The sequence below is a fragment of the Balaenoptera physalus genome (assembly GCF_965194825.1).
Source record: "Balaenoptera physalus genome assembly, chromosome: 15".
NCBI lineage: Eukaryota > Metazoa > Chordata > Mammalia > Artiodactyla > Balaenopteridae > Balaenoptera > Balaenoptera physalus.
In genome coordinates, this window is record NC_138894.1 from 52,781,675 (window position 1) to 52,807,733 (window position 26,059).

A 26,059-nucleotide genomic window follows, 5' to 3' on the forward strand; every position below is an offset into this window, starting at 1 on the left:
GCTGTCGCCGTCGCCGTCTCCTCCGACGTCGTCGCCCCGCCCCGCCCCGCCCCGGAAGTGACTTGAGGCTCGTCCGGAACCTCCAGGCCCGGCGGCTGCAGCGTCACCAGCCGAGCTGGTGCGGGGCGGGCGGAGCGGCTGCTGCAGCCGCCAACGAACCGGGAACCGCGCGGGGCCAGCAGCGCGCCGGCCAGGGGAGGGGGCCCAGCGATAGGGCCGAGGGCGACGACGACGCGGAGGAGGCGGAGCCCGGAGAGGGGTGGGGGCCGGGGAGGGCTAGGGTGGGAGGGGGTTGTGGGGGGTGTCCTGGTCTCATGGAGCCGGCCGAAAGGGCGGGCGGCGGGGATCCCTTGGAGCCGGGCGGGCGCCCCGGTCCGGACCCGCGAGGCTTCGTCCCGCAGAAGGAGATCGTCTACAACAAGCTGCTGCCCTACGCCGAGCGGCTGGACGCAGAGTCCGACTTGCAGCTGGCCCAGATCAAAAGCAACCTGGGCCGGGCAGTGCAGCTCCAAGAGCTGTGGCCCGGGGGCCTCTTCTGGACCAGGAAACTCTCCACGTAAGTGTACCGGGGCCTGCAGGATGGGCCGGACGCAAAGGCTCGGTGTGAAGGCGTCCGCGGGGGGTTGGGGGGGGGGGAGGCTCTTTGTCCACACCGGACCGCTGGACCCTCAACTCTGCCCCGGTTCGGGCTGATCGTTTCTGTGCAGTAATCCCAGGGTCGCGACCGAAGCTTGGGAAGCACTCAAGCTTCCTCCCTGCCACTTTTCTTACGGGATCTCCCTGGTTCTCACCAGCCCTCTGTGTCCTTCGCAGCTGCTTCTCCCCAAGGTTTCGGGTTCTTGCCTTCCGACATTCGGGGCCAGGGGGAGCGTGAGGGCACTGGACCCGCAGGGAAAGAGAGGAGCGGTCCCCCAGGGGTCCTCCTTGGACCTTTGCCGGTGGCGGGAGGGAGCAGAGAGGATTCGTCTTTGGGCGAACAACTCTTGACTTTTCCTGGTGTTGACTCCAGTTTTTTCTTCCCTTACGGTCCCTGCCTCTTCCTATCCCTCAGTTCGCGTCTAGTAACTTTCTGAATGGGAAGGAGGCCGTAGGGAACTTCTAGGTTCTGCTTTTTTGGGCCTTCTCAGTCTTTGTGGGTTTGATTGAAAAGACTTTTAAAATCAGCCCTCAGCGCATTCTTGGGCTGTGTACTAGACGTTAATGTTGAGACTGTTGAGTCTTAGAACCTCGGGAAAGTGTATGTTGCTCCTTTTATGACATTTCCTTTGGAAATGTGCCATACTAAGGAAAATAGAGAAGGAAGCTGTCAAGTTGTTCTGGGCGTTATTAGTATCGGGCTTGTGTTAATTTTTGAGCTGCTCAGATGAATATAGATTACCTAAATCAATCTCAGTTGTTCTATTCTTCTTTTGTTACCTTTTTTTTTTTTTTTTGGTATAAACTGGCTGCAAACTACAGTGCCACTGAAATCAGGGGAAACCGAGTAAAGTACAGTTGGGGGAAAGGTTAGAGACATACTTGCTAGATGGGCATCTTCACTGTGTCAGAGAACTTTTTTAAAAGAGAATTTTGCTGTATCTTGTTTGGTTGGCTATACATAAAATCTGGTAACATTGTATATGCATGCATGTCGGTATGGGTGGCTGAACACACAAGACATAAATCACTTATCTAATGTTTACCCAAATCTGCTGAGTGAACTGGGTGATGACTCAGGGTTTTGTAATGCAGTCGCCTTTTCTACATTTCCTCACAGGATGATTCTTATCTGCCAATTATTAGGGAGCCTCTGACAAATTTCTCATCTCCAGTTGTCGCTGGTGGTAGCACTAATTACCTTTTTAATTAAAGAGCAAAACCCAAATGCTTAATTTGCCCTTTTCAAAGAGTGACCATATTTATGTCAAGGTTAACAGCTCTCCTCTCGGTTAGAGCTTGAAGAAGTTTGTGGTGTTAGGATCCATAGGAGACTTGGGGAAAAAAGAAGTGCAACAGGGAGAAGAACCACTTTTGGTTAAAACAGAAGAATGTTTTATAAATTATTAAAATTCACACAATTTTTTCAAGTGAGCCTCCTAGGTTTTTGTGTTACTTGGGCACAGTAAAAATAAAGTTACCTTGTCAGTTCCAGTAATTCCTCATTTTAATCACTTAGATTAGATTTTTCAGGAAATAACCATTTTGGGGGACACAAACAGCTCCTTTTAGATGCACAATATATAAATAAACCAGTGTGTGAATGCATATCTGGTTTGGATTTATTAATGGAGAATCTACACAGGCATAGTTAAGCACTGTTTTCTGACCTTTTTATTGTAACTAAGCTTGGCAAATTAACACCTGGAGGTTTATTATTTTTGGCTTTTAGGTATAAGTATCTTTACCTAGAAAGGGCTAAAAATACAGTGGAGACAGTCCTTGGTGATTAGGGCAAGATTGCAGTTACACAGCTTTATAACCTATGAACGTCAAACCATTTATATCTAAGTAACCAGCAAGAAATGCTATCAGATAGAATTTTATTTTGGAACCGTGGTTAAATGCTGCAAGCTGATTCTTGGGATTACGCTATGAGACATTTTGAACTTGGTGGGACATGTTGTGATCTTGGGTGTATTTTTTCTCCTAAGTCATGCTAAGGTGACCTGTTTATAGTTGTGCTTGTTGTTTTTAAGCCTTGTGTGTGTTGCACAAGTTTACATCTAAATGATGCCAAAACGTGATGATAGCTCTGTTACCTTAGTAGTGATCATACTTAGTACTTTGTAGAAGAATGGAAAGTAGTAATGAAAATAAAATCTAATTTCTCCCACTAGCTCTGTGACCGTGGGCAAGTTACTTTAATCATGTGTTTCAGTATACTTGTGAGAGAAATGAGGAAGTTGGACTAAATAATTCCTGAGAAACACTCCTGCTCTGGCATTTTATGATTTTATTTTTTATCCTGTAGAGCCTCAAATAAGCCAGTGTGTATCTTTCTCCAAGCACTGTTTGATAAATTTGTAAACTGCTGGAAATAGTTGCACAGATTAAGTGCATTCCTGAAGAAGACCAGTGTGTAAATGCTGTTCAGAGACACTGGGCCTGGATCCCTGACCAGAAGTATACATCCCTAATTTGGGTGTCACAGGACTGGGTAGAGTTCTGGTTTAGGAGATACTCAAGAAACCACCCCCCCCCCCCGTTTTTTTTAACTTTTTATCTCATTTTGATGGTTATAATTATCTTTTAATCTATCTCAAGACTTACAGGTCTGTTTAGCAGATCTCTGTGAAGAAAGGTTATTTCTGTGTACTTTAAAAATTGGCCCTGTGATATAATACAAGCTCTCTTGTACAGAGAGCTTAAAGTATTAATACTGCCTGTTGAAGTGAGATTGTGTGGCATCATACATCATGAGACTAGTTTTTAAGAAGCAAGGAAACAAATTAGAGAAGAGAGGCACAAACTAAATGGTCTTTGAAAAACAGCAGTTAAGATACAGCTCTTGGACCCTGAGTAAAAGGCATCTGTAAATAACTGGTATGGCCCATGTAGAGAATGAAAGCAGTTGAAGAAAGGTAATCTTGAAGCTCGCTTTTTCTCCCTTGTCCTTTGGCCCTTTCATGAGAGGCAGTGAGGTCTAGTCAGAAGAAGTTTATCTGTACCTGGTGTTGCCACTCTTATCATCTTGGTCTTGCTTAACCTCTCTTAGCTTTAGAGCCCTCTTTTGGAGAGTGGGAGTGTAGACTACGCATGGTTTTTCAAACCTAAAACTTAGCAGCGAATTGTTTCATAAAAGCAAAATCTTAAACACAAAATTAGATCATTTCTTTCTTTTGTGTTTTTTTTTTTTTTTAAAGCAGAGTTTTGATTTTAGTGAAGTGTGTGAGTTTGGAGTATTATGAAGCAAATTTAGATGCTTTGTATCAGTGAAAATGTTATATTCTCTGCTGTGAATGAAATGATTGTATTATAATATATAATGAAATGTTTGTGTTATACTGAGGAATCATTTGCTAATGATTAATTTGCTAATTAAACTGTAGCTCCCTTGTTTAATTATTATTAAGAATATTATGTGGCCTTACTTGATAGGAATTGGATTAAACCACATAATGTATTTAATTAGATTATGCAACCACTGGAAACTTGTTTAGTCAAGATACACATTATCAAATACACTAACCTCCTCTTGTGGAAAGCAATATGTGACCACAGGAGCGCCCAAATCCATATCATTTCTATGTTAGAGAAGAAAGAAGAAAATGCTAACCACTAAATCTCAGTGTTAATCTTGTCTACTAACATGATGTACTTATTAGAGTAATATTTGAGTATTGAAATTGTGAAGTACACAATAAAGATAAGCTTTTTATTTGTAAAAGAATCTCAAAATCTTGACAAATTGCCACATTCATCAGTGAGAGCCAGTTAGAGAAAGTAGTAGAAAAGGTTTGTCTCTGTTATTTAAGTGGCCACACTCAAAACAGGACCCAAAATTTTGTAGGGAGAAAGTTGATTTTCCATAGGAAAAAACAAAATACATGAATTGATTGATTTTGGAGAGACAAATTTTTCTGATAAAGTTGTATAACAGCACAGTAAGTTATCTTTCACTCTTTTTTCTGTTTTTTTTTTTTTAACTAACGTACTATTTTTTAGAGTAGTTTTAGGTTCAGAGCAAAATTGAGCAAAAAGTACAAAGAGTTCTCATATACCCCCTGCTCCTACACATACACACGTTTGATTTTTCATAGCAATGTCAAACATATATTTTTTAAAATATTTGAGGCTCTTCCCATTTTCCAGGGATGTCTCTTACTCTTTCTTTTAAAACACCTTGTCAGTTTTCTCTTTACTAGTTAACTGGCTATTTCTGCCTGAGTCTCATTTGTCATTGACTATATGTGTGATTCTGATGTGAATAGTTTTCTAACTTTTTTTCTTTGCTTTAAATATTTTTTTATTATGGAAAATGTCAAACATATACAGGAGAGGAAAGAATAATGTAATGAACCTGGGTGTACCCATCACCCACGTTCAACAGTTACCAACTCATGGCCAGTTAGGTGTCTCCTACCACCACCCCCTTCAACCATTTTTTTTTTTTGAAGCATATTCTTCATTCATAAATGTTTCCATTATATATCTTTAAGGGAAAAGGAATTAAACAAAAAGTCAATACCAATATCATTATCAAACCTAAAAGAGTAACAATATTACTTTGATCAACCTCATGAAGTTGGCTTCTTTGCAGAATTTGTAATTTTACTCCTGAGTTTCCATTTCATTTGCATTGTTTTTTCTAAGGTTCACTATAAACAGACCTCATGGACAGAGATAAAAGAAATAGCTCATTAATGAATATTTTCATATTATGACATCTTTTTCTTCCCGTCTTAACTTTGGAGACATAGAATCAATCCTGGGATAACAAGGACTCCCTTGAATTATCTCTATTTTAAAAATGAAGACACTGAGGTTCATAGGTTAATACATAGCTTGATGCAAAGTAGTAGAGACAGTAGTCTTCTTTGAACAAATTATGTTGTGAGTGCCTTGTATGGGATGGGCACTGTTTGTGTCACTTGGGATATGTCAGTGAAAGAATTCCGCCCTCCAGGGAAGTTCCAGAGTGTTCTTTTTCTCTTAGTGCACATTTTTGTTCATTTAGGACAGAGCAAGCAAGACGTAACTCCATCAAGAAATTTGGGGGAAGGAAATATGAATGCTAAGCGCGTTACTTAAAAAAAATTCTCACTCTGACTGGTGTGTTTTAATGCCCTACATTGAGGCACCAAGAAAGGCAGTTAGAAAACAGTTAGTAAAACAGTACCGTGTGTTTTTCTTTTGAGATCTGAATGTATCACTTACAAACAATTTCTTGATGAAGTGTTTATAAAATCAAATTGTCTTTTGAAGTGTGTGTTCTTGATTGAAGTGAAACAGGGGCAAATCACTAACGTTTTTTAAGGGACCCTTATTTATTAGTAAATAAATACACAACTTCTAAACCAGTTGTTCTCATTGTAGAACCTGGGAGTTATCTTTTTTTTTTTCTATTAAGTGAGACTCATTTCTAGTGAATCTCCCTCCCCACCTCCCACATTTTTTTTAATATAAAATTCAAATATGTGTTTCCTCTAACGTTTGTAGAGAATTTAGACCAAAATCTCATTTGTACTGTGTGAAAAGCAAGCTGAGACATGGTAATAAAAGCAACAGCAAGCAAAAAAACAACAAAAATCCTCTGTATTCATTGATACTGGCCACTGGAATGTTAAAAGCAGCACATACTATAAATATTCCCATTTGGAATCCTGAAGTTGGCTACTTCCATATTCGGCCTGTGCTCAGCATTTCTTCCCTTTTAGTGCACTCTCTTGATCCCTTATTCATGCTTTTGTATTCTTTGTGTACCTATCTTCTCTCTACTGTGAGCTTTCTTGGGGTCAGAGTCTTCCATATTTACTTCTCCTTCCCTGCACCCACAGCATTTAGTGCAGCAGTATATACATTCATAGGTACTCAGTAATATTAGAATTAAGTTTTTTGTTCCTTGTAAACTAAAGCATTATGCAGTTTCTGATGAATTGTTACTTTTACAGTCAAAATGGAGAAAACGAATTTGGGGTGAGATCTGTTTTAATACTGGGTTCAAAAGAAAGTGTATATTTAACCAAAGAAGAGGGAAGGAGCATCTTGTTTGAGGAAGAGAATGGTGTGTTTCATAACCCAAAGAGAGAGGTTATGGGGAGTGGGGTTTAACAAAGTTAATTAGAGAAGAGAGCAGATTATATAGGTTGCATCAGGGAGTTTGAAATTTTCATTTAAAAATAAATCTGTCATTGTTATTGTTAAATATTTAGTGTTTAAAAATTTAGAGTATCATTACTACAATTTTTTGATATATGAACCATAAAATTTTGGTAGTGGTCATTACCTTTTTATGCTAATTTGGCTTTATTCATAACACACAGACCCTAAATTTTAGAGTTAAAAAATGTAATAAAGGCTTTTTCCCTTTCTAAGAAAAAACTTAACACCATTGCAGCTGTGAAATGGGTTTGAGAGTAGTATTTTAGTTCAAGTAAGTTGGAGGTTGCTTAAAAAATTATTTAAAATGCTTTATAATCTTTTTTTCAAACACATAGACTTTTTTAATTTATTTTTTTATACAGCAGGTTCTTATTAGTTATCCATTTTATACACATCAGTGTATACATGTCAATCCCAATCGCCCAATTCATCACACCACCTCCCCCCCCACCCCCCCACCCCCCCTGACACTTTCACCCCTTGGTGTCCATACGTTTATTCTCTACGTCTGTGTCTCTATTGCTGCCCTGCAAACCGGTTCATCAGTACCATTTTTCTAGGTTCCACATATATGCGTTAATATATGATATTTGTTTTTCTCTTTCTGACTTACTTCACACTGTATGAAAGTCTGTAGATCCATCCACGTCTCTACAAATGACCCAATTTCGTTCCTTTTTATGGCTGAGTAATATTCCACTGTATATATGTACCACATCTTCTTTATCCATTTGTCTGTCGATGGGCATTTAGGTTGCTTCCATGACCTGGCTATTGTAAATAGTGCTGCAATGAACATTGGGGTGCATGTGTCTTTTTGAATGATGGTTTTCTCTGGGTATATGTCCAGTAGTGGGATTGCTGGGTCATATGGTAATTCTATTTTTAGTTTTTTAAGGAACCTCCATACTGTTCTCCATAGTGGCTGTATCAATTTACATTCCCACCAACAGTGCAAGAGGGTTCCCTTTTCTCCACACCCTCTCCAGCATTTGTTGTTTGTAGACTTTCTGACGATGCTCATTCTAACTGGTGTGAGGTGATACCGCATTGTAGTTTTGATTTGCATTTCTCTAATAATTAGTGACGTTGAGCAGCTTTTCATGTGCTTCTTGGCCATCTGTATGTCTGCTTTGGAGAAATGTCTGTTTAGGTCTTGTGCCCATTTTTTAATTGGGTTGTTTGTTTTTTTAATATTGAGCTGCATGAGCTGTTTATATATTTTGGAGATGAATCCTTTTTCCGTCGCTTTGTTTGCAAATATTTTCTCCCATTTTGAGGGTTGTCTTTTCATCTTGTTTGTAGTTTCCTTTGCTTTGCAAAAGATTTTAAGTTTCATTAGGTCCCATTTGTTTATTTTTGTTTTTATTTCCATTACTCTAGGAGGTGGATCAAAAAAGATCTTGCTGTGATTTATGTCAAAGAGTGTTCTTCCTGTGTTTTCCTCTAAGAGTTTTATAGTGTCCAGTCTTACATTTAGGTCTCTAATCCATTTTGAGTTTATTTTTGTGTATGGTGTTAGGGAGTGTTCTAATTTCATTCTTTTACATGTAGCTGTCCAGTTTTCCCAACACCACTTATTGAAGAGACTGTCTTTTCTCCATTGTATATCCTTGCCTCCTTTGTCATAGATTAGTTGACCTTAGGTGCGTGGATTTACCTCTGGGCTTTCTGTTCTGTTCCATTGATTTATATTTCTGTTTTTGTGCCAGTACCATATTGTCTTGATTACTGTAGCTTTGTACTATAGTCTGAAGTTGGAGAGCCTGATTCCTCCAGCTCCTTTTTTTTCCCTCAAGACTGCTTTGGCTATTCGGGGTCTTTTGTGTCTCCATACAAATTTTAAGATCTTTTGTTCTAGTCCTGTAAAAAATGCCGTTGGTAATTTGATAGGGATTGCACTGAATCTGTAGATTGCTTTGGGTAGTATAGTCATTTTCACAATATTGATTCTTCCAATCCAAGAACGTGGTATATCTCTCCATCTGTTTGTGTCCCCTTTGATTTCTTTCATCAGTGTCTTATAGTTTTCTGCATACAGGTCTTTTGTCTCCCTTGGTAGGTTTCTTTCTGATTTTTCATCATTAGTGTATAGGAATGCAAGAGATTTCTGTGCATTAATTTTGTATCCTGCAACTTCACCAAATTCATTGATTAGCTCTAGTAGTTTTCTGGTGGCATCTTTAGGATTCTCCTTGTATAGTATCATGTCATCTGCAAACAGTGACAGTTTTACTTCTTCTTTTCCAATTTGTATTCCTTTTATTTCTTTTTCTTCTCTGATTGCCGTGGCTAGGACTTACAAAACTGTGTTGAATAATAGTGGTGAGAGTGGACATCCTTGTCTTGCTCCTGATCTTAGAGGAAATGGTTTCAGTTTTTCACCATTGAGAATGATGTTTGCTGTGGGTTTGTCATATATGGGCTTTATTATGTTGAGGTAGTTTCCCTCTATGCCCACTTTCTGGAGAGTTTTTATCATAAATGGGTGTTGAATTTTGTCAAAAGCTTTATCTGCATCTATTGAGATGATCATATGGTTTTTCTTCTTCAATTTGTTAATATGGTATATCACATTGATTGATTTGCGTATATTGAAGAATCCTTGCATCCCTGGGATAAATCCCACTTGATCATGGTGTATGATCCTTTTAATGTGTTGTTGGATTCTCTTTGCCAGTATTTTGTTGAGGATTTTGCATCTATATTCATCAGTGGTATTGGTCTGTAATTTTCTTTTTTTGTAGTATCTTTGTCTGGTTTTGGTATCAGGGTGATGGTGGCCTCATAGAATGAGTTTGGGAGTGTTCTTTCCTCTGCAATTTTTGGAAGAGTTTCAGAAGGATGGGTGTTAGCTCTTCTCTAAATGTTTGATAGAATTCACCTGTGAAGCCATCTGGTCCTGGACTTTTGTTTGTTGGAAGATTTTTAATCACAGTTTCAATTACGTTACTTGTAATTGGTCTGTTCATATTTTCTGTTTCTTCCTGGTTCCGTCTTGGAAGGTTATCCCTTTCTAAGAATTTGTCCATTTCTTCCAGGTTGTCCATTTTATTGGCATAGAGTTGCTTGTAGTAGTCTCTTAGGATGCTTTGTATTTCTGCGGTGTCTGTTGTAACTTCTCCTTTTTCATTTCTAATTTTATTTATTTGAGTCCCCTTCCTCTTGATGTGTCTGGCTAATGGCTTATCAATTTTGTTTATCTTCTCAAAGAACCAGCTTTTAGTTTTATTGATCTTTGCTGTTGTTTTCTTTGTTTCCATTTCAAAAAATGCTTTATAATCTTCTAATGGTAGGCAGTCTAAATAGAATGTGTTAGTAATCTTTGGACTATTAAGTGTGGGTGTTTCATTTTCTGACGATTTGCTTTTTCTTTTTTAAAAAATTTAATTTAATTTATTTTTTATACAGCAGGTTCTTATTAGTTATCCATTTTGTACATATTAGTGTATATATGTCAATCCCAATCTCCCAATTCAACCCACCCCCCCACCACTTTCCCCCATTGGTGTCCATACATTTGTTCTCTACATCTGTGCCTGTATTTCTGCCCTGCAAAGCGGTTCATCTGTACCATTTTTCTAGGTTCCACATGTATGCGTTAATATACGATATTTGTTTTTCTCTTTCTGACTTACTTCACACTGTATGAAAGTCTGTAGATCCATCCACGTCTCTACAAATGACCCAATTTCGTTCCTTTTTATGGCTGAGTAATATTCCATTGTATATATGTACTACATCTTCTTTATCCATTTGTCTGTCGATGCTGACAATTTTCTTTTTTCCTTTTTCTTTTATTTTTTTAATTGAAGAATAGTTGATGTATGATATATGTTACAGGTGTACAAGATAATGATTCACAATTTTTAAAGGTTGTGCTCCATTTATAGTTATTATAAAATATTGGCTATATTCCCTGTGTTGTACAATATGTCCTTGTAGCTTATTTTATAAATAATATTTTGTACCTCTTAATCCCCTACCCCTATGTTGCCCTTCCCCCTTCCGTTTCCCCACTGGTAACCACTACTTTGGTCTCTATATGACAGTTTTATTTTTTAAGCCAAGGATGAAGTAGAAGCTTTTAGAGCAAGAAATTTTATGAATCCATGTGAGTGCTTATATTTTGGACAGATTCCTGAAGAGCTTAGTTGGCATAGCTTATTTTCTAAGGGAAGGTAGGTTACTTCCAGAGATCCTAGTTAATAAAATGTTGTCAAATTTCTGTCAACATATAACAATAGGTCTCTAATTTGTGAATGGCAGGAGAAAAGTTGGCATTTAACAGTTCAGTAATGATTTAGAAGTGTGATTTAGGGACTTTGCTGGCAGTCCAGTGGTTAAGACTTCGCCTTCCAATGCACGGGGTACAGGTTCGCTCCTTGGTGGGGGAGCTAAGATCCCATATGCCTTGCAGCCAAAAAACCAAAACATAATAAAACAGAAGCAATATTGTAACAAATTCAATAAAGACTTTAAAAAAAAAGTGTGATTTAAAAAAAAACACTCAAAATTTAACAGACAAATATCCAAGTCCTTTTCACTTTGTGTTTTGTTTGTTTTTGTTTGTTTGTCTGGAGTGTCTCATAATATTTCATCTATATGTTCATTTATAAGTGTTTATAGAGAATTTTCCAAGTTTTCAGTTATGACCGAAGTGTTATGAAATCAGTTTAGTAGGTCTTGACCAGTTTGGGTGTGGTTTCGTTTGGTTTGATTTGTTGAACGAGACTAACATTATTAGAGTGAATTTGGAAGTAATAAGGGTGAACAATCATGACCTTTGTTTCAGTTATACATATGTTTTTGTGTATAGTGTATTATATATTTATTACTGTGGGTTGTGGCCAAAAATTTTTGAAAGCTACTGATTTTACAGGTTTCTTTCAGTACTACAGATATATAATCTACATCTACTTATTGAGCTATGAAGATACAAGAGATGGAAACAAAAAGTTGCAACAGTTTAAAAATATCAGTAGCCAGAGGGATTTTACAAGAGAGCATTCATAGATTGTTAAATGAGTGGTATAGATACTACCTACCATTTGTGGAGGGCTCAGAATGTGCCAGCACTATGCTAAGGGCTTTATATTCATTATTTCATTTGATTTTCACAAACATTTAACTGTAGGTACGTTTATTATCCCAATTTTACCATGGAAAAAATGAGTCTTAGTGAGGTTATGTAACAGCCTATTTCCCTGCTGAACACAGGACTGTTGCTCTTAACCATGTGTCCAGAATGAGGAAAGCTCCCTGGGCTGTGTTGCCTGGGAAGACTACCAGTGAAGGAGAAACGGCAGCTGAACTTTGAGATAGGATTTGGTTAGGTACGGAGGAATTTGGAGAAAGCCATTTAATGTATGGGAACAGAGATGGAGCAAATTGAGCACAAGTGTTGAAGTCTCTACTCAGACTTTAACTTATTGAAATAATCAGTTGTCTGTCTCCCTCTCTAGGCTGCATGCTCTAGGGCCATTTGTTACTTATTTTATGTTTCCATTGCCTGTTGCCATGTCTGGCCCTTAATTGATACTCAGTAAAGCATTTCAAGAAATGAATGCCCCTTATCCATGTCTCAACAGAGAAGCAACTGGGAAAAGAACAGAGGCATCATTAGGTGTTAATATTGACTGACTTTATTACTCTAGAAATTGTCCTGTCAATTTAGTAAGTCATAAAGGATATAACTCTGACATACAATATGCTGGAACTCTTGTGTTGTTCAGCCTGTGGTGGATGGGGGTAAAGAGAAGTATAGACCTCAGATCTCCTTGTTTAGTGCCTTCCATCAGAAGTACTACACTTGGTAAAGATGATAGATCTGGTTTTCAGTGTTTTGGAAACCTACTCTCAATGTTTTAAAGTCAATTTGTTTAATTTGGTCAAATATTTATTGTTAGTTTGAAGGGTTTTTTTTTTTTCTTTTTATAAATAGAACTAGCCCTAATGAGCTGTTTGTAATTACTTATGTCACTGTATTTCTTAAGGTATACTTACACGTTCAGTCAGTTGAGAAAATGTTTCTCAATGTTCACCTTGTTTCATCTCTGGTCAGAGCCGAAGGTTAAATAGGTACAGAGGCATGGTCCCTGCCACCATGTAGATTTCAGTCAGCTAAAGAAATAGAATAATGTATTACATACATAACTATAGTATGAGATAGAATGTGAAAAATACTCAAGTTTGGTACGAGCTATAAGGGGCAGAGAGGACAAAGATAGCACTTTTGATCAGGACATCAAGAGTATTTTCCTCTCAGGCAGGCAAAAATACCATTCCAATTCCATTTTATACTCAGAGCTTCAGGATGAGATTAATTTCTGTAATGAATTTCAACATGTCTTATTTTCTGTGTTTTGTATTCCCCACCAATATGTCAAACAATTTGAGCTAGGAATTCATTGTTCAGTATGCTTGTACACTTGTGTAAACATGTAAATACAAAGATACCTACTAAATATTATTTGTAATTTTAAAAAATAACAGGAATAACATAAATGCCTAAAAAAAGAAGATTGAGGAAATCATTATTTTTATTTTTATTTTTTTAAATTAATTTATTTATTTTTGGTTGTGTTGGGTCTTCGTTTCTGTGCGAGGGCTTTCTCTAGTTGTGGCGAGGGGGGGCCACTCTTCATCGCAGTGCGCGGGCCTCTAACTGTCACGGCCTCTCCCATTGCGGAGCAAGGCTCCAGACGCGCAGGCTCAGTAGTTGTGGCTCACGGGCTCAGTAGCTGCTCCGCGGCATGTGGGATCTTCCCAGACCAGGGCTCGAATCCGTGTCCCCTGCATTGGCAGGCAGATTCTCAACCACTGTGCCACCAGGGAAGCCACATCATTTTTATAATGGAATATTAGATAGCTATTAAAAAGAATATGGCCAATCCATATTTATAGGCATTGAACAGTGTCTTGACTTCTATTAAGTGAAAAAAAAAGTGGTAAATAATATCTATAGTATCATTGCATTTATGTTTTTATAAAGTATGTACATTTGTATATAAGTAAAGTCTAGAAGGATACTATACAGGCTGTTAACAGTTGTAGACAACAGTTTCAAATTTGTATGCTTGTTGTACTGTTTGAACCATTTAAATAAGTATATATTGCTTTCCTGATAAAATAATAATAATCTCCCCCCCCAATAATATTTTCCTCTCAAGTCTCAAGGATGCAACTTATAGTTGGTTTAAAAAAAATATATAAAAGAAAATGTATAGGTTTATGGGACCATCCACAGATTTCCAGCGTGGCTAGATACAGATACTGAAGGAACATTGTCTTTATTATCCATCACTTAACTCATTGTTTATCCTCTGGGTTGACCATTTTTTTTTTTTTTTTTTTTTTTAAGATTTGACTGTTAGTGACAGAACCTGAGGTAAACCCAGGTCTTCTGACTGGAAGTTCAATGGATAACAGCATGGTAGAGTTGAAGGAAGAAGCCTCTACTCTTTTTTTTTTTTTTTAATTAATTAATTAATTAATTTTTATTTTTGGCTGTGTTGGGTCTTCGTTTCTGTGCGAGGGCTTTCTCTAGTTGTGGCAAGTGGGGGCCACTCTTTTTTTTTTTAATACTTTTTGGGTTTATTTAATTAATTAATTAATTTATTTATGACTGTTGGGTCTTCGTTTCTGTGCGAGGGCTTTCTCTAGTTGCAGCAAGTGGGGGCCACTCTTCATCGCGGTGCGCGGGCCTCTCATTATCGCGGCCTCTCTTGTTGCGGAGCACAGGCTCCAGACGCGCAGGCTCAGTAGTTGTGGCTCACAGGCCTAGTTGCTCCACGGCATGTGGGATCTTCCCAGACCAGGGCTTGAACCCGTGTCGCCTGCATTGGCAGGCAGATTCTCAACCACTGCGCCACCAGGGAAGCCCTTTTTGTATTTTTTTTAAAGGCAAATATCTTAAGGTGTATTTAGCCTCATAAGTAATTAAAGAACATAAATTGAAACAGATTGTATTAGTATTATATTTTTAATGATTTTAACAGAGTTTAAAAAGCATATATTGTGCTCTAGTCAGTCTGCTAAGGTGCAGTGGTTCTCAAACATAGTGAGACATCTGGGAAACTTATAAAAAACAACTGGTACCTGGAAGCCCATTCTAGAACAATTAAATCAGAATGTCTTTCATGCACATTAATCAATTATCCATCACCATAGCCTTGTGAGAAAACCCAGGTTTTACAAATGCCTGGAAGGTTAAATGACTTGCCCAAGGGACTGACACAGAGCAGTTTGAATTCTCAGCAGACTTGTAGAACCATGCTGTTCCTGCTTGCTTGGCTACTGTGTTGAAATCCATAAATATTCTGTCTATCCAGAGTTGATTATAATGTTGGGAGTTGCAAAACAAGTTAGCATGGAAACATAAGACATCCTCCACTTTATATAACACCTTTGTTCCCATCGTTCCAACCAGCAGCCATGGTTGTTTGTTTGTTTGTTTGTTGTTGTTTTGGCCCCACTGTGCGGCAAGTGGGATCTTAGTTCCCCCACCAGGGATCCAACCCCCGCCCACTGCATTGGAAGGGCGGAGTCTTAACCACTGGACCGCCAGGGAAATCCCATTGTTTGTGATGGTCTATCCCCTTTTTTGATCCTCAATTTGACTTTTTAGAGGGGAAATAGAACAAGCAATGTTCTTTTGGCTGTGTCTTTTTGTCACAGAAGTTTGCTGTTCTCTCTGTGTTCCTCTACCTAGAGCTGTCTTTTGTGCCTCTTGCTGCCTCTTTCCCCAAATGCTCAGATTATCTTAACCTTGAGTTTCCTGTTCAGAGTCATGATACCTCTCTATTCTTTCAAGATTAGGTTCAATAATCACTTATGTATGATGAAACTTTGGTTAAAAAAAAAAAAAGATCACAAAACTCTGATAAAACTGCATTTATTCCCCTCCTTCAGTATATTACCTAGTTTTCTGAGTACATGTCTCCTCACATCTGATTGTGAGTTCTCAGCCTAAAGGAACTATTTGGATCATACTCTTGTGCTGTACATGTCATTTGCTCTAGAAATGCTTTTTGAATAAATAGGTAATTGAGTGAAAAGGGGAGAGGTGGGTTTATGAGAAAACCCTGCATTTTATCTGTTCACTTACTGTTTCTAGCAGTGAGGTGTATTGGCATTTTTTTTTTTAATTAAAAAAAATTTTTTTGGCTGCGTTGGGTCTTTGTTGCTGCGCGCGGGCTTTCTCTAGTTGCGGCGAGCGGGGCTACTCTTCGTTCTGGTGCTCGGGCTTCTCATTGCGGTGGCTTCTCTTGTGGAGCACTAAGCATGTGGGCTTCAGTAGTTGTGGCACTCAGGCTCAGTAGTTGTGGCTTGCAGGCTGTAGAGCTCAGGCTCAGTAGTTGTGGTGCACAGGCTTAGTTGCTCCGCGGCATGTGGGGTCCTCGTGGACAAGGGCTTGAACCCGTGTCCCCTGCATTGGCAGGCGGATTCTTTATTTATTTATTTATTTATTTATTTATTTATGGCTGTGTTGGGTCTTTGTTTCTGTGCGAGGGCTTTCTCTAGTTGCGGCGAGCGGGGGCCGCTCTTCATCGCGGTGCGCGGGCCTCTCACTGTCGCGGCCTCTCTTGTTGCGGAGCACAGGCTCCAGACGCGCAGGCTCAGTAATTGTGGCTCACGGGCCCAGTTGCTCCGCGGCATGTGGGATCTTCCCAGACCAGGGCTCGAACCCGTGTCCCCTGCATTGGCAGGCAGATTCTCAACCACTGTGCCACCAGGGAAGCCCCTACAGGCGGATTCTTGACCACTGCGCCACCAGGGAAATCCCCATATGCATGCTTTTAAATGATTTGGTTTCTTTTTATTATACGTGGTTAATATTTTCTAATTTATATTTTATTATAATCAGACTACTTGGCTAGTATAATATTCACATGTTAGAATTATGTAAGGTTTTCTTTGTGGCCTATTTTACAACCAGTTTTTATAGATGTCCCACAAAAAATTGAAAAGAGGGCATAGTTTCTGTAAGCTCACAATTTTTATTTGTATCTTTTAAAGTCAGCTTTATTAATTACATAATTCTAATTACCTTTAGTGGAAGTCAGATTGAAGTGGTAAAGACACAGTAATTGATTTTGTTGCTGCTATTAAGGACATAAAGTTTCATTTTCTTTTTCAAGACTATATAATAGTATTGTATAATTTTATCAGGAGATGCGTAATCCCTGATTTTCTCTTTTTGTGATGTCAGTAACTGTCCTACATCTGTTAGATATTGCAAAATGGTGATACCTTTTATTCTTTATGAACTTAGTGAATTTAAACATACATTGTAGTTAATTATCGTGATTCATGGTTTCATTTTTGGCTAGTGAGACCCATACAACTTGACTCCTGTGCTCTTTATTTTTTATATTTTTGGTCGCTGCACAGCTTGTGGGATCTTAGTTCCCCCACCAGGAATTGAACCCGGGTCACAGCAGTGAAAGCACCAGAGTCCTAGCCACTGGACCGCCAGGGGATCCCTTCTATGCTCTTTTAAGTAGGACTTTAGTAGATTTTTTAATTAAGATAATAGTAGAAATGCAGAAATGTTGATTACCTAATTTTAAACATTATACAACAGAGGTTGATATGAAATGTTTTTACATGTTAATTTTAATTATAAAAAATAATGCCTGTTTACTTTAGAAGAGTTTGAATAAACAAAGGTATATAGAAAAACATGAAGTAGTTTGACCATCAAGAGGTAACACTTTAGCGCCGTGCATCCTGGGTCGGCGTAGCCATGGCGGCTCGTGTCCTTTGTGCCTGTGTCCTCCGACTGCCCGCAGCCTTCGCGCCGCTGCCCAGGCTCCCCACGCTGGCCGCGGCCCTGCCGCTCAGCACCACCCTGTTCCCCTCGGGGGCCCGGACGAGGCCTGGGGCTCCGCAGCCGGCCTCGGTACTTGCGCAGGTTCCAGACGAAGTTACACAGCTGTGCCACCAGTATAAGGACATACCCCCTTTGACATTAGAGGGAATCAAGGACCGTGTTCTTTACGCCTTGAAACTCTATGACAAGACTGACCCAGAAAAGCTCTTAGTAAATTCCCATTTTATGAAGGACCTGGGTTTAGACAGTTTGGACCAAGTGGAGATAATCATGGCTATGGAAGACGAATTTGGGTTTGAAATTCCTGATCTAGATGCGGGGAAGTTAATGTGCCCACAAGAAATTGTAGATTACATTGCAGATAAGGAGGAGGTATATGAATAAAATATCAGACCCCTTTTCTTCACTGAGAGAAGACTCAGAAGATGCTGGTGAGTGTCTGGAAGTGAGAACGCATTTCTGCATCATTGCTGACTTTGACAGAGTAACTCTGTTTAGACTTGTACTTAAATTATCTTAAGTGTTTTTTGCCCTTTGAAAGTAAATCTGTAAAACCAAAAAAAAAAGAAAAAAAAGAGGTAACTCTTTATAGTGTTTATTTTTTAATCTTAATGCATGATTGTTTCTTTTTTATTTAGTTGCATATTGTGAATGTTTTGTATCCTGATTTTTTATATATTACATTTCACATCCATAAAAATTCTTTGAAAACAATTTTAAATGACTACATTGTAGTCTAAAGGCATAAACCACAATTTAACAAACCATTCTCTTATATCAGACTTATAGGGTTTTTTCAGGAAATTTTTATTAATTGCAAGTGTGCTCTTGAAAAGCTTTTTGGTATTTTGATTTTGATATCCTGAATTTTTATTTAGGACATATTGCTAGATGTGAGATTGAAGAAAAAAATCATCCATAAATACTTTTAAGTACTTTCAATGACAATATTTAAATTCTGGTTTTTAAAATTTCAAGCTAAAGTTTCATTTTTTTGCCTTGTAATTAGGACTACTCAAAATAAAACACTTAAGGTTAAATTTCATTGCAAATGTTGTATATGTTTTATAATAACAAATAGTCTTAATGTTGCTCTGAAATGATGTTAATTTTACTTTACTGATGGATATAGAACCTTAGAAACCCAGTGACTGCCTTGAAGAAAAATAACTGATGAATGACTATACTTGTATTGAAAACCAATATTTTTAGCCTCTAGCCAAGCTCCAATTCTTAGTTCATTCCAATAGTGCTGTATAATTTTATACTTTACTTAAATTTCCTTTGATATTTAGTAAACTTATCTTCAGGATATATAGTAGAAAAAACCTTGACAGCATTGTACATTTCGTTAAATAATTGCTGTTGCTGGCATGCCACTGTCTTTCTTTACTTGAGATTAAAAGTTAAAGCATTTGGGACTTCCCTGGTGGCGCAGTGGTTAAGAATCCACCTGCCAATGCAGGGGACACGGGTTCGAGCCCCCGGAAGATCCCACGTGCTGCGAGCAACTAAGCCCGTGCGCCACAACTACTGAGCCCATGTGCCACAACTACTGAAACCTGCACGCCTAGAGCCCGTGCTCCACAACAAGAGAAGCCCGTGCACCGCAATGAAGAGTAGGCCCCACTCACCACAACTAGAGAAAAGCCTGCGCGCAGCAATGAAGACCCGATGCAGCCAAAAATAAATAAATAAACAAATTTTTTTAAAAAAAATTAAAGCATTTGATTAATACACTTGATTAATACACTGTAGGGTTGTGAGGAGGAAGCAGTTGAAAAGTGCTTTTACTGTTTTTTTTTTTCCCCTGTGGGAGGATGGAACATAATGACTTGTCATCTATATATTCTGGATAGTTTAAGAAAATATTCTATTCAAAAGTTCAATCCTGACTCTTCCCAAGGTTTTCAGGTATTTTAATAGAAAGTTTTAGTCGTAAAATTTAATGTGCAGATTAATTGGAAAAAGGGAATGGACTGTCTCTAAATATGGTCTAAAGTAGAATTTTTGAGCATAAATATATAGAAAAAACTGGAGTTGTTTTTGTAAAATGGAGACTCTCAGCCTCCATTCTCAATATTTTTTAAAATTTCCTTTCTTTTTTAAAGAAACAGCTTTACTGCATTTAACACTCCCAGTATTTTCGATGGACTAGATTTAAGATAGAGCCTAGGAATGTGCATTTTAAACAGTCTAATGTCTAATAGACATTTCCTAGGTAATGTCAAGCAGTTTTTCCAGAGTGGCTATACTACTTTATACACCCATCAGTAGCATATGAAAGGTCTGGTTCCTCCACATTCTCACCAAAACTGGGTATTGTTGGGCTTTTTAATTTTAGCCAGTCTGGTGGTATGAAGTGGTACCCTATTGTGGTTTGTTTTTTTCTTTTTTTTTTTTTAATTTTTAAATTTAATTTATTTTTTTATACAGTAGGTTCTTATTTGGCATCAATTTTATACACATCAATGTATACATATCAATCCCAATCGCCCAACTCATCACACCATCATCCCCACTCCCCCGCGGCTTTCACCCCTTGGTGTCCATACGTTTGTTCTCTACATCTGTGTCTCAACTTCTGCCCTGCATACTGGTTCATCTGTACCATTTTTCTAGTTTCCACATACATGCCTTAATATACGATATTTGTTTTTCTCTTTCTGACTTATTTCACTCTGTATGACAGTCTCTAGATCCATCCATGTCTCAACAAATGACCCAATTTCGTTCCTTTTTATGGCCGAGTAATATTCCATTGTATATATGTACCATCGCTTCTTTATCCATTTGTATGTCAGTGGGCATTTAGGTTGCTTCCATGACCTGGCTATTGAAAATAGTGCTGCAATGAACATTGGGGTGCATGTGTCGTTTTGAATTATGGTTTTCTCTGGGTCTATGCCCAGTAGTGGGATTGCTGGATCATATGGTAATTCTATTTTTAGTTTTTTAAGGAACCTCCATACTGTTCTCCATAGTGGCTGTATCAATTTACATTCCCACCAACAGTGCAAGAGGGTTCCCTTTTCTCCACACCCTCTCCAGCATTTGTTGTTTGTAGATTTTCTGACGATGCCCATTCTAACTGGTGTGAGGTGATACCTCATTGTAGTTTTGATTTGCATTTCTCTAATAATTAGTGATGTTGAGCAGCTTTTGATGTGCTTCTTGGACATCTGTATCTCTTCTTTGGAGAAATGTCTATTTAGGTCTTCTGCCCATTTTTTGATTGGGTTGTTTGTTTTTCTAATATTGAGCTCCATGAGCTGTCTATATATTTTGGAGATTAATCCTTTGTCCGTTGATTCGTTTGCAAATATTTTCTCTCATTCTGAGGGTTGTCTTTTCGTCTTGTTTATGGTTTCCTTAGCTGAGCAAAAGCTTTTACGTTTCATTAGGTCCCATTTGTTTATTTTTGTTTTTATTTCGATTACTCTAGGAGGCGTATCAAAAAAGATCTTGCTGTGATTTATCTCATGGAGTGTTCTTCCTATATTTTCCTCTAAGAGTTTTATAGTGTCTGGTCTTACATTTAGGTCTCTAATCCATTTTTAGTTTATTTTTGTGTATGGTGTTAGGGAGTGTTCTAATTTCATTCTTTTACATGTAGCTGTCCAGTTTTCCCAGCACCGCTTATTGAAGAGGCTGTCTTTTCTCCATTGTATATCCTTGCCTCCTTTGTCATAGATTAGTTGACCATAGGTATGTGGGTATATCTCTGGGCTTTCTATCTTGTTCCATTGATTTATGTTTCTGTTTCTGTGCCAGTATCATATTGTCTTGATTAGTGTAACTTTGTAGTATAGTCTGAAGTCAGGGAGTCTGATTCCTCCAGCTCCGTTTTTTTCCCTCAAGACTGCTTTGCCTATTTGGGTTTTGTGTCTCCATACAAATTTTAAGATTTTTTTGTTCTAGTCCTGTAAAAAATGCCATTGGTAATTTGATAGGGATTGCATTGAATCTGTAGATTGCTTTGGGTAGTATAGTCATTTTCACAGTATTGATTCCTCCAATCCAAGAACATGGTATATCTCTCCATCTGTTGGTATCATCTTTAATTTCTTTCAGCAGTGTCTTATAGTTTTCTGCATACAGGTCTTTTGTCTCCCTAGGTAGGTTTATTCCTAGGTATTTTATTCTTTTTGTTGCAATGGTAAAAGGGAGTGTTTCCTTAATTTCTCTTTCAGATTTTTCATCATTAGTGTATAGGAATGCAAGAGATTTCTGTGCATTAATTTTGTATCCTGCAACTTTACAAAATTCATTCATTAGCTCTAGTTGTTTTCTGATGGCATCTTTAGGATTCTCTATGTATAGTATCATGTCATCTGCAAACAGTGACAGTTTTACTTCTTCTTTTCCAGTTTGTATTTCTTTTATTTCTTTTTCTTCTCTGATTGCCGTGGCTAGGACTTCCAAAACTATGTTGAATAATAGTGGTGAGAGTGGACATCCTTGTCTGTTCCTGATCTTAGAGGAAATGGTTTCAGTTTTTCACCATTGAGAATGATGTTTGCTGTGGGTTTGTCGTATATGGGCTTTATTATGTTGAGGTAGTTTCCCTCTATGCCCACTTTCTGGAGAGTTTTTATCATAAATGGGTGTTGAATTTTGTCAAAAGCTTTTTCTGCATCTATTGAGATGATCATATGGTTTTTATTCTTCAATTTGTTAATATGGTGTATCACATTGATTGATTTGCGTATATTGAAGAATCCTTGCATCTCTGGGATAAATCCCACTTGATCATGGTGTTTGATCCTTTTAATGTGTTGTTGGATTCTGTTTGCTAGTATTTTGTTGAGGATTTTTGCATCTATATTCATCAGTGATATTGGTCTGTAATTTTATTTTTTTGTAGTATCTTTGTCTGATTTTGTATCAGGGTGATGGTGGCCTCATAGAATGAGTTTGGGAGTGTTCCTTCCTCCTCAATTTTTTGGAAGAGTTTGAGAAGGATGGGTGTTAGCTCTTCTCTAAATGTTTGATAGAATTCACCTGTGAAGCCGTCTGGTCCTGGAGTTTTGTTTTTTGGAAGATTTTTGATCACAGTTTCAATTTCATTACTTGAGATTGTTCTGTTCATATTTTCTAATTCTTTCTGGTTCCGTCTTGGAAGGTTATACCTTTCTAAGAATTTGTCCATTTCTTCCAGGTTGTCCATTTTATTGGCATAGAGTTGCTTGTAGTAGTCTCTTAGGATGCTTTGTATTTCTGCGATGTCTGTTGTAACTTCTCCTGTTTCATTTCTAATTTTATTGATTTGAGTCCTCTGCCTCTTTTTCTTGATGAGTCTGGCTAATGGTTAATCAATTTTGTTTATCTTCTCAAAGAACCAGCGTTTAGTTTTATTGATATTTGCTATTGTTTTCTTTGTTTCTATTTCATTTATTTCTGCTCTGATCTTTATGATCTCTTTCCTTCTGCTAACTTTGGGTTTTGTTTGTTGTTCTTTCTCTAGTTCCTTTAGGTGTAAGGTTAGATTGTTTACTTGAGATTTTTCTTGTTTCTTGAGGTAGGTTCGTATAGCTATAAACTTCCCTCTTATTACTGCTTTTGCTGCATCCCATAGGTTTTGGATCATCGTGTTTTCATTGTTACTTCTGTCTAACTATTTTTTGATTTCCTCTTTGATTTCTTCAGTGATCTCTTGGTTATTTAGTAACGTATTGTTTAGCCTCCATGTGTTTGTGTTTTTTGCGTTTTTTCCCCTGTAATTGATTTCTAATATCATAGCATTGTGGTCGAAAAGATGCTTGATATGATTTCAGTTTTCTTAAGTTTACTGAGACTTGATTTGTGACCCAAGATGTGATCTATCCTGGAGAATGTTCCGTGCGCAGTTGAGAAGAAAGTGTAATCTGCTGTTTTGGGATGGAATGTCCTATAAATATTAATTAAATCTATCTGGTCTATTGTGTCATTTAAAGCTTCTGTTTCTTTCTTTATTTTCATTTTGGATGATCTGTCCATTGGTGTAAGTGAGGTGTGAAAGTCCCCCACTATTATTGTGTTACTGTCGATTTCCTCTTTTATAGCTGTTAGCAGTTGCCTTATGTATTAAGGTGCTCCTATGTTGGGTGCATATATATTTATAATTGTTATATCTTCTTCTTGGATTGATCCCTTGATCATTATGTAGCGTCCTTCCTTGTCTCTTGTAACATTCTTTATTTTAAAGTCTATTTTATCTGATATGAGTATTGCTACTCCAGCTTTCTTTTGATTTCCATTTGCATGGGCTATCTTTCTCCATCCCCTCACTTTCAGTCTGTATGTGGCCCCAGGTCTGAAGTGGGTCTCTTGTAGACAGCATATATATGGGTCTTGTTTTTGTATCCAGTCAGCAAGCCTGTGTCTTTTGGTTGGAGCATTTAATCCATTCAAGTTTAAGGTAATTATCGATATGTATGTTCCTATGACCATTTTGTTAATTGTTTTGGGTTTGTTTTTGTAGGTCCTTTTCTTCTCTTGTGTTTCTCACTTAGAGAAGTTGCTTTAGCATTTGTTGTAGAGCTGGTTTGGTGGTGCTGAATTCTCTTAGCTTTTGCTTCTCTGTAAAGCTTTTGATTTCTACATCGAATCTGAATGAGGTCCTTGCCGGGTAGAGTAATGTTGGTTGTAGGTTCTTCCCTTTCATCACTTTAAGTATATCATGCCACTCCCTTCTGGCTTGTTGAGTTTCTGCTGAGAAATCAGCTGTTAACCTTATGGGAGTTCTCTTGTATGTTATTTGTCGTTTTTCCCTTGCTGCTTTCAATAATTTTTCTGTGTCTTTAATTTTTGTCAACTTGATTACTATGTGTCTCGGTGTGTTTCTCCTTGGGTTTATCCTGTATGGGACTCTCTGCACTTCCTGGACTTGGGTGGCTATTTCCTTTCCCATGTAGGGAAGTTTTCGACTATAATCTCTTCAAATATTTTCTCTGGTCCTTTCTCTCTCTCTTCTCCTTCTGGGACCCCTATAACATGAATGTTGTTGCATTTAATGTTGTCCCAGAGGTCTCTTAGGCTGTCTTCATTTCTTTTCGTTCTTTTTTCTTTATTCTGTTCTGCAGCAGTGAATTCCACCAATTTGTCTTCCAGGTCACTTATCGTTTTGCCTCAGTTATTCTGCTATTGATTCCTTCTAGTGTAGTTTTCATTTCAGTTATTGTCTTGTTCATCTCTGTTTGTTTGTTCTTTAATTCTTCTATGTCTTTGTTAAACGTTTTTGCATCTTCTCGATCTTTGCCTCCACTCTTTTTCTGAGGTCCTGGATCATCTTCGCTATCATTATTCTGAATTCTTTTTCTGGAAGGTTGCCTATCTCCACTTCATTTAGTTTTTTTGGGGTTTTTTATCTTGTTCCTTTATCTGATACATAGCCCTCTGCCTTTTCATCTTGTCTATCTTTCTGTGAATGTGGTTTTTGTTCCACAGGCTGCAGGATTGTAGTTCTTGCTTCTGCTGTCTGCCCTCTGGTGGATGAGGCTATCTAAGAGGCTTGTGTAAGTTTCCTGATGGGAGAGGCTGGTGGTGGGTAGAGCTGACTGTTGCTCTGGTGGGCAGAGCTCAGTAAAACTTTAATCTGCTTGACTGCTGATGGGTGGGGTGGGTTCCCTCCCTGTTGGTTGTTTGGCCTGAGGCAACCCAACACTGGGGCCTACCTGGGCTCTTTGGTGGGGCTAATGACAGACTCTGGGAGGGCTCACGCCAAGGAGTACTTCCCAGAACTTCTGCTGCCAGTGTCTTTGTCCCCATGGTGAGCCACAGCCGCCCCCCGCCTCTGCAGGAGACCCTCCAGCACTAGCAGGTAGGTCTGGTTCGGTCTCCCCTGTGGTAACTTCTCCTTCCCTTGGGTCCCGATGCACACACTACTTTGTGTGTGCCCTCCAAGAGTGGAGTCTCTGTTTCCCCCAGTCCTGTCGAAGTCCTGCAATCAAATACCACTAGGCTTGAAAGTCTGATTGTCTAGGAATTCCTCCTCCTGTTGCTGGACCCCCAGGTTGGGAAGCCTGACGTGGGGCTCAGAACCTTCACTCCAGTGGGTCGACTTCTGTGGTATAAGTGTTCTGCAGTCTGTGAATCACCCACCCAGCAGTTATGGTATTTCATTTTACTGTGATTGCGCCCCTCCTACCATCTCACTGTGGCTTCTTTTTTGTCTTTGGATGTGGGGTATCTTTTTTGGTGAGTTCCAGTGTCTTCCTGTCAATGATTGTCCAGCAGCTAGTTGTGATTCTGGTGTTCTCAGAAGAGGGAGTGAGAGCACGTCCTTGTACTCCGCCATCTTGGTTCCCGTCCCCTATTGTGGTTTTAATTTGCTTTTACTGATGAGCAGTGGTGTTGAGTGTCTTTTCATATGCTTATCAGTCATCTGGATGTTGTCTTTTGAGAAGTGCCTTCCTGAGTCTTTTGCCCATTTTTTATTTG

At 38.5% G+C, this 26,059-nt stretch overlaps 1 protein-coding gene and 1 pseudogene across 4 annotated transcripts in view; both read left to right on the forward strand.

Moving 5' to 3' along the window:
* The first annotated feature begins 286 nt into the window (after positions 1–286).
* PSME4 (proteasome activator subunit 4) overlaps positions 287–26,059 on the forward strand; it is a 101,717-nt gene continuing 75,944 nt past the window's right edge. For 2 of the 3 annotated variants that reach the window (XM_082426232.1, XM_082426233.1), the window contains exon 1: positions 287–556. In XM_082426232.1, coding sequence (XP_082282358.1) covers positions 315–556 — 242 coding nt within the window. In that variant the 5' untranslated portion in view covers positions 287–314. The remainder of the gene's footprint in view (positions 557–26,059) is intronic. The other variant, XM_082426231.1, reaches the window with a different exon arrangement.
* Positions 16,271–20,102, forward strand: LOC309643537 (acyl carrier protein, mitochondrial pseudogene; annotated as a pseudogene). The gene has a single exon. The product of its transcript is annotated as an acyl carrier protein, mitochondrial pseudogene (transcript).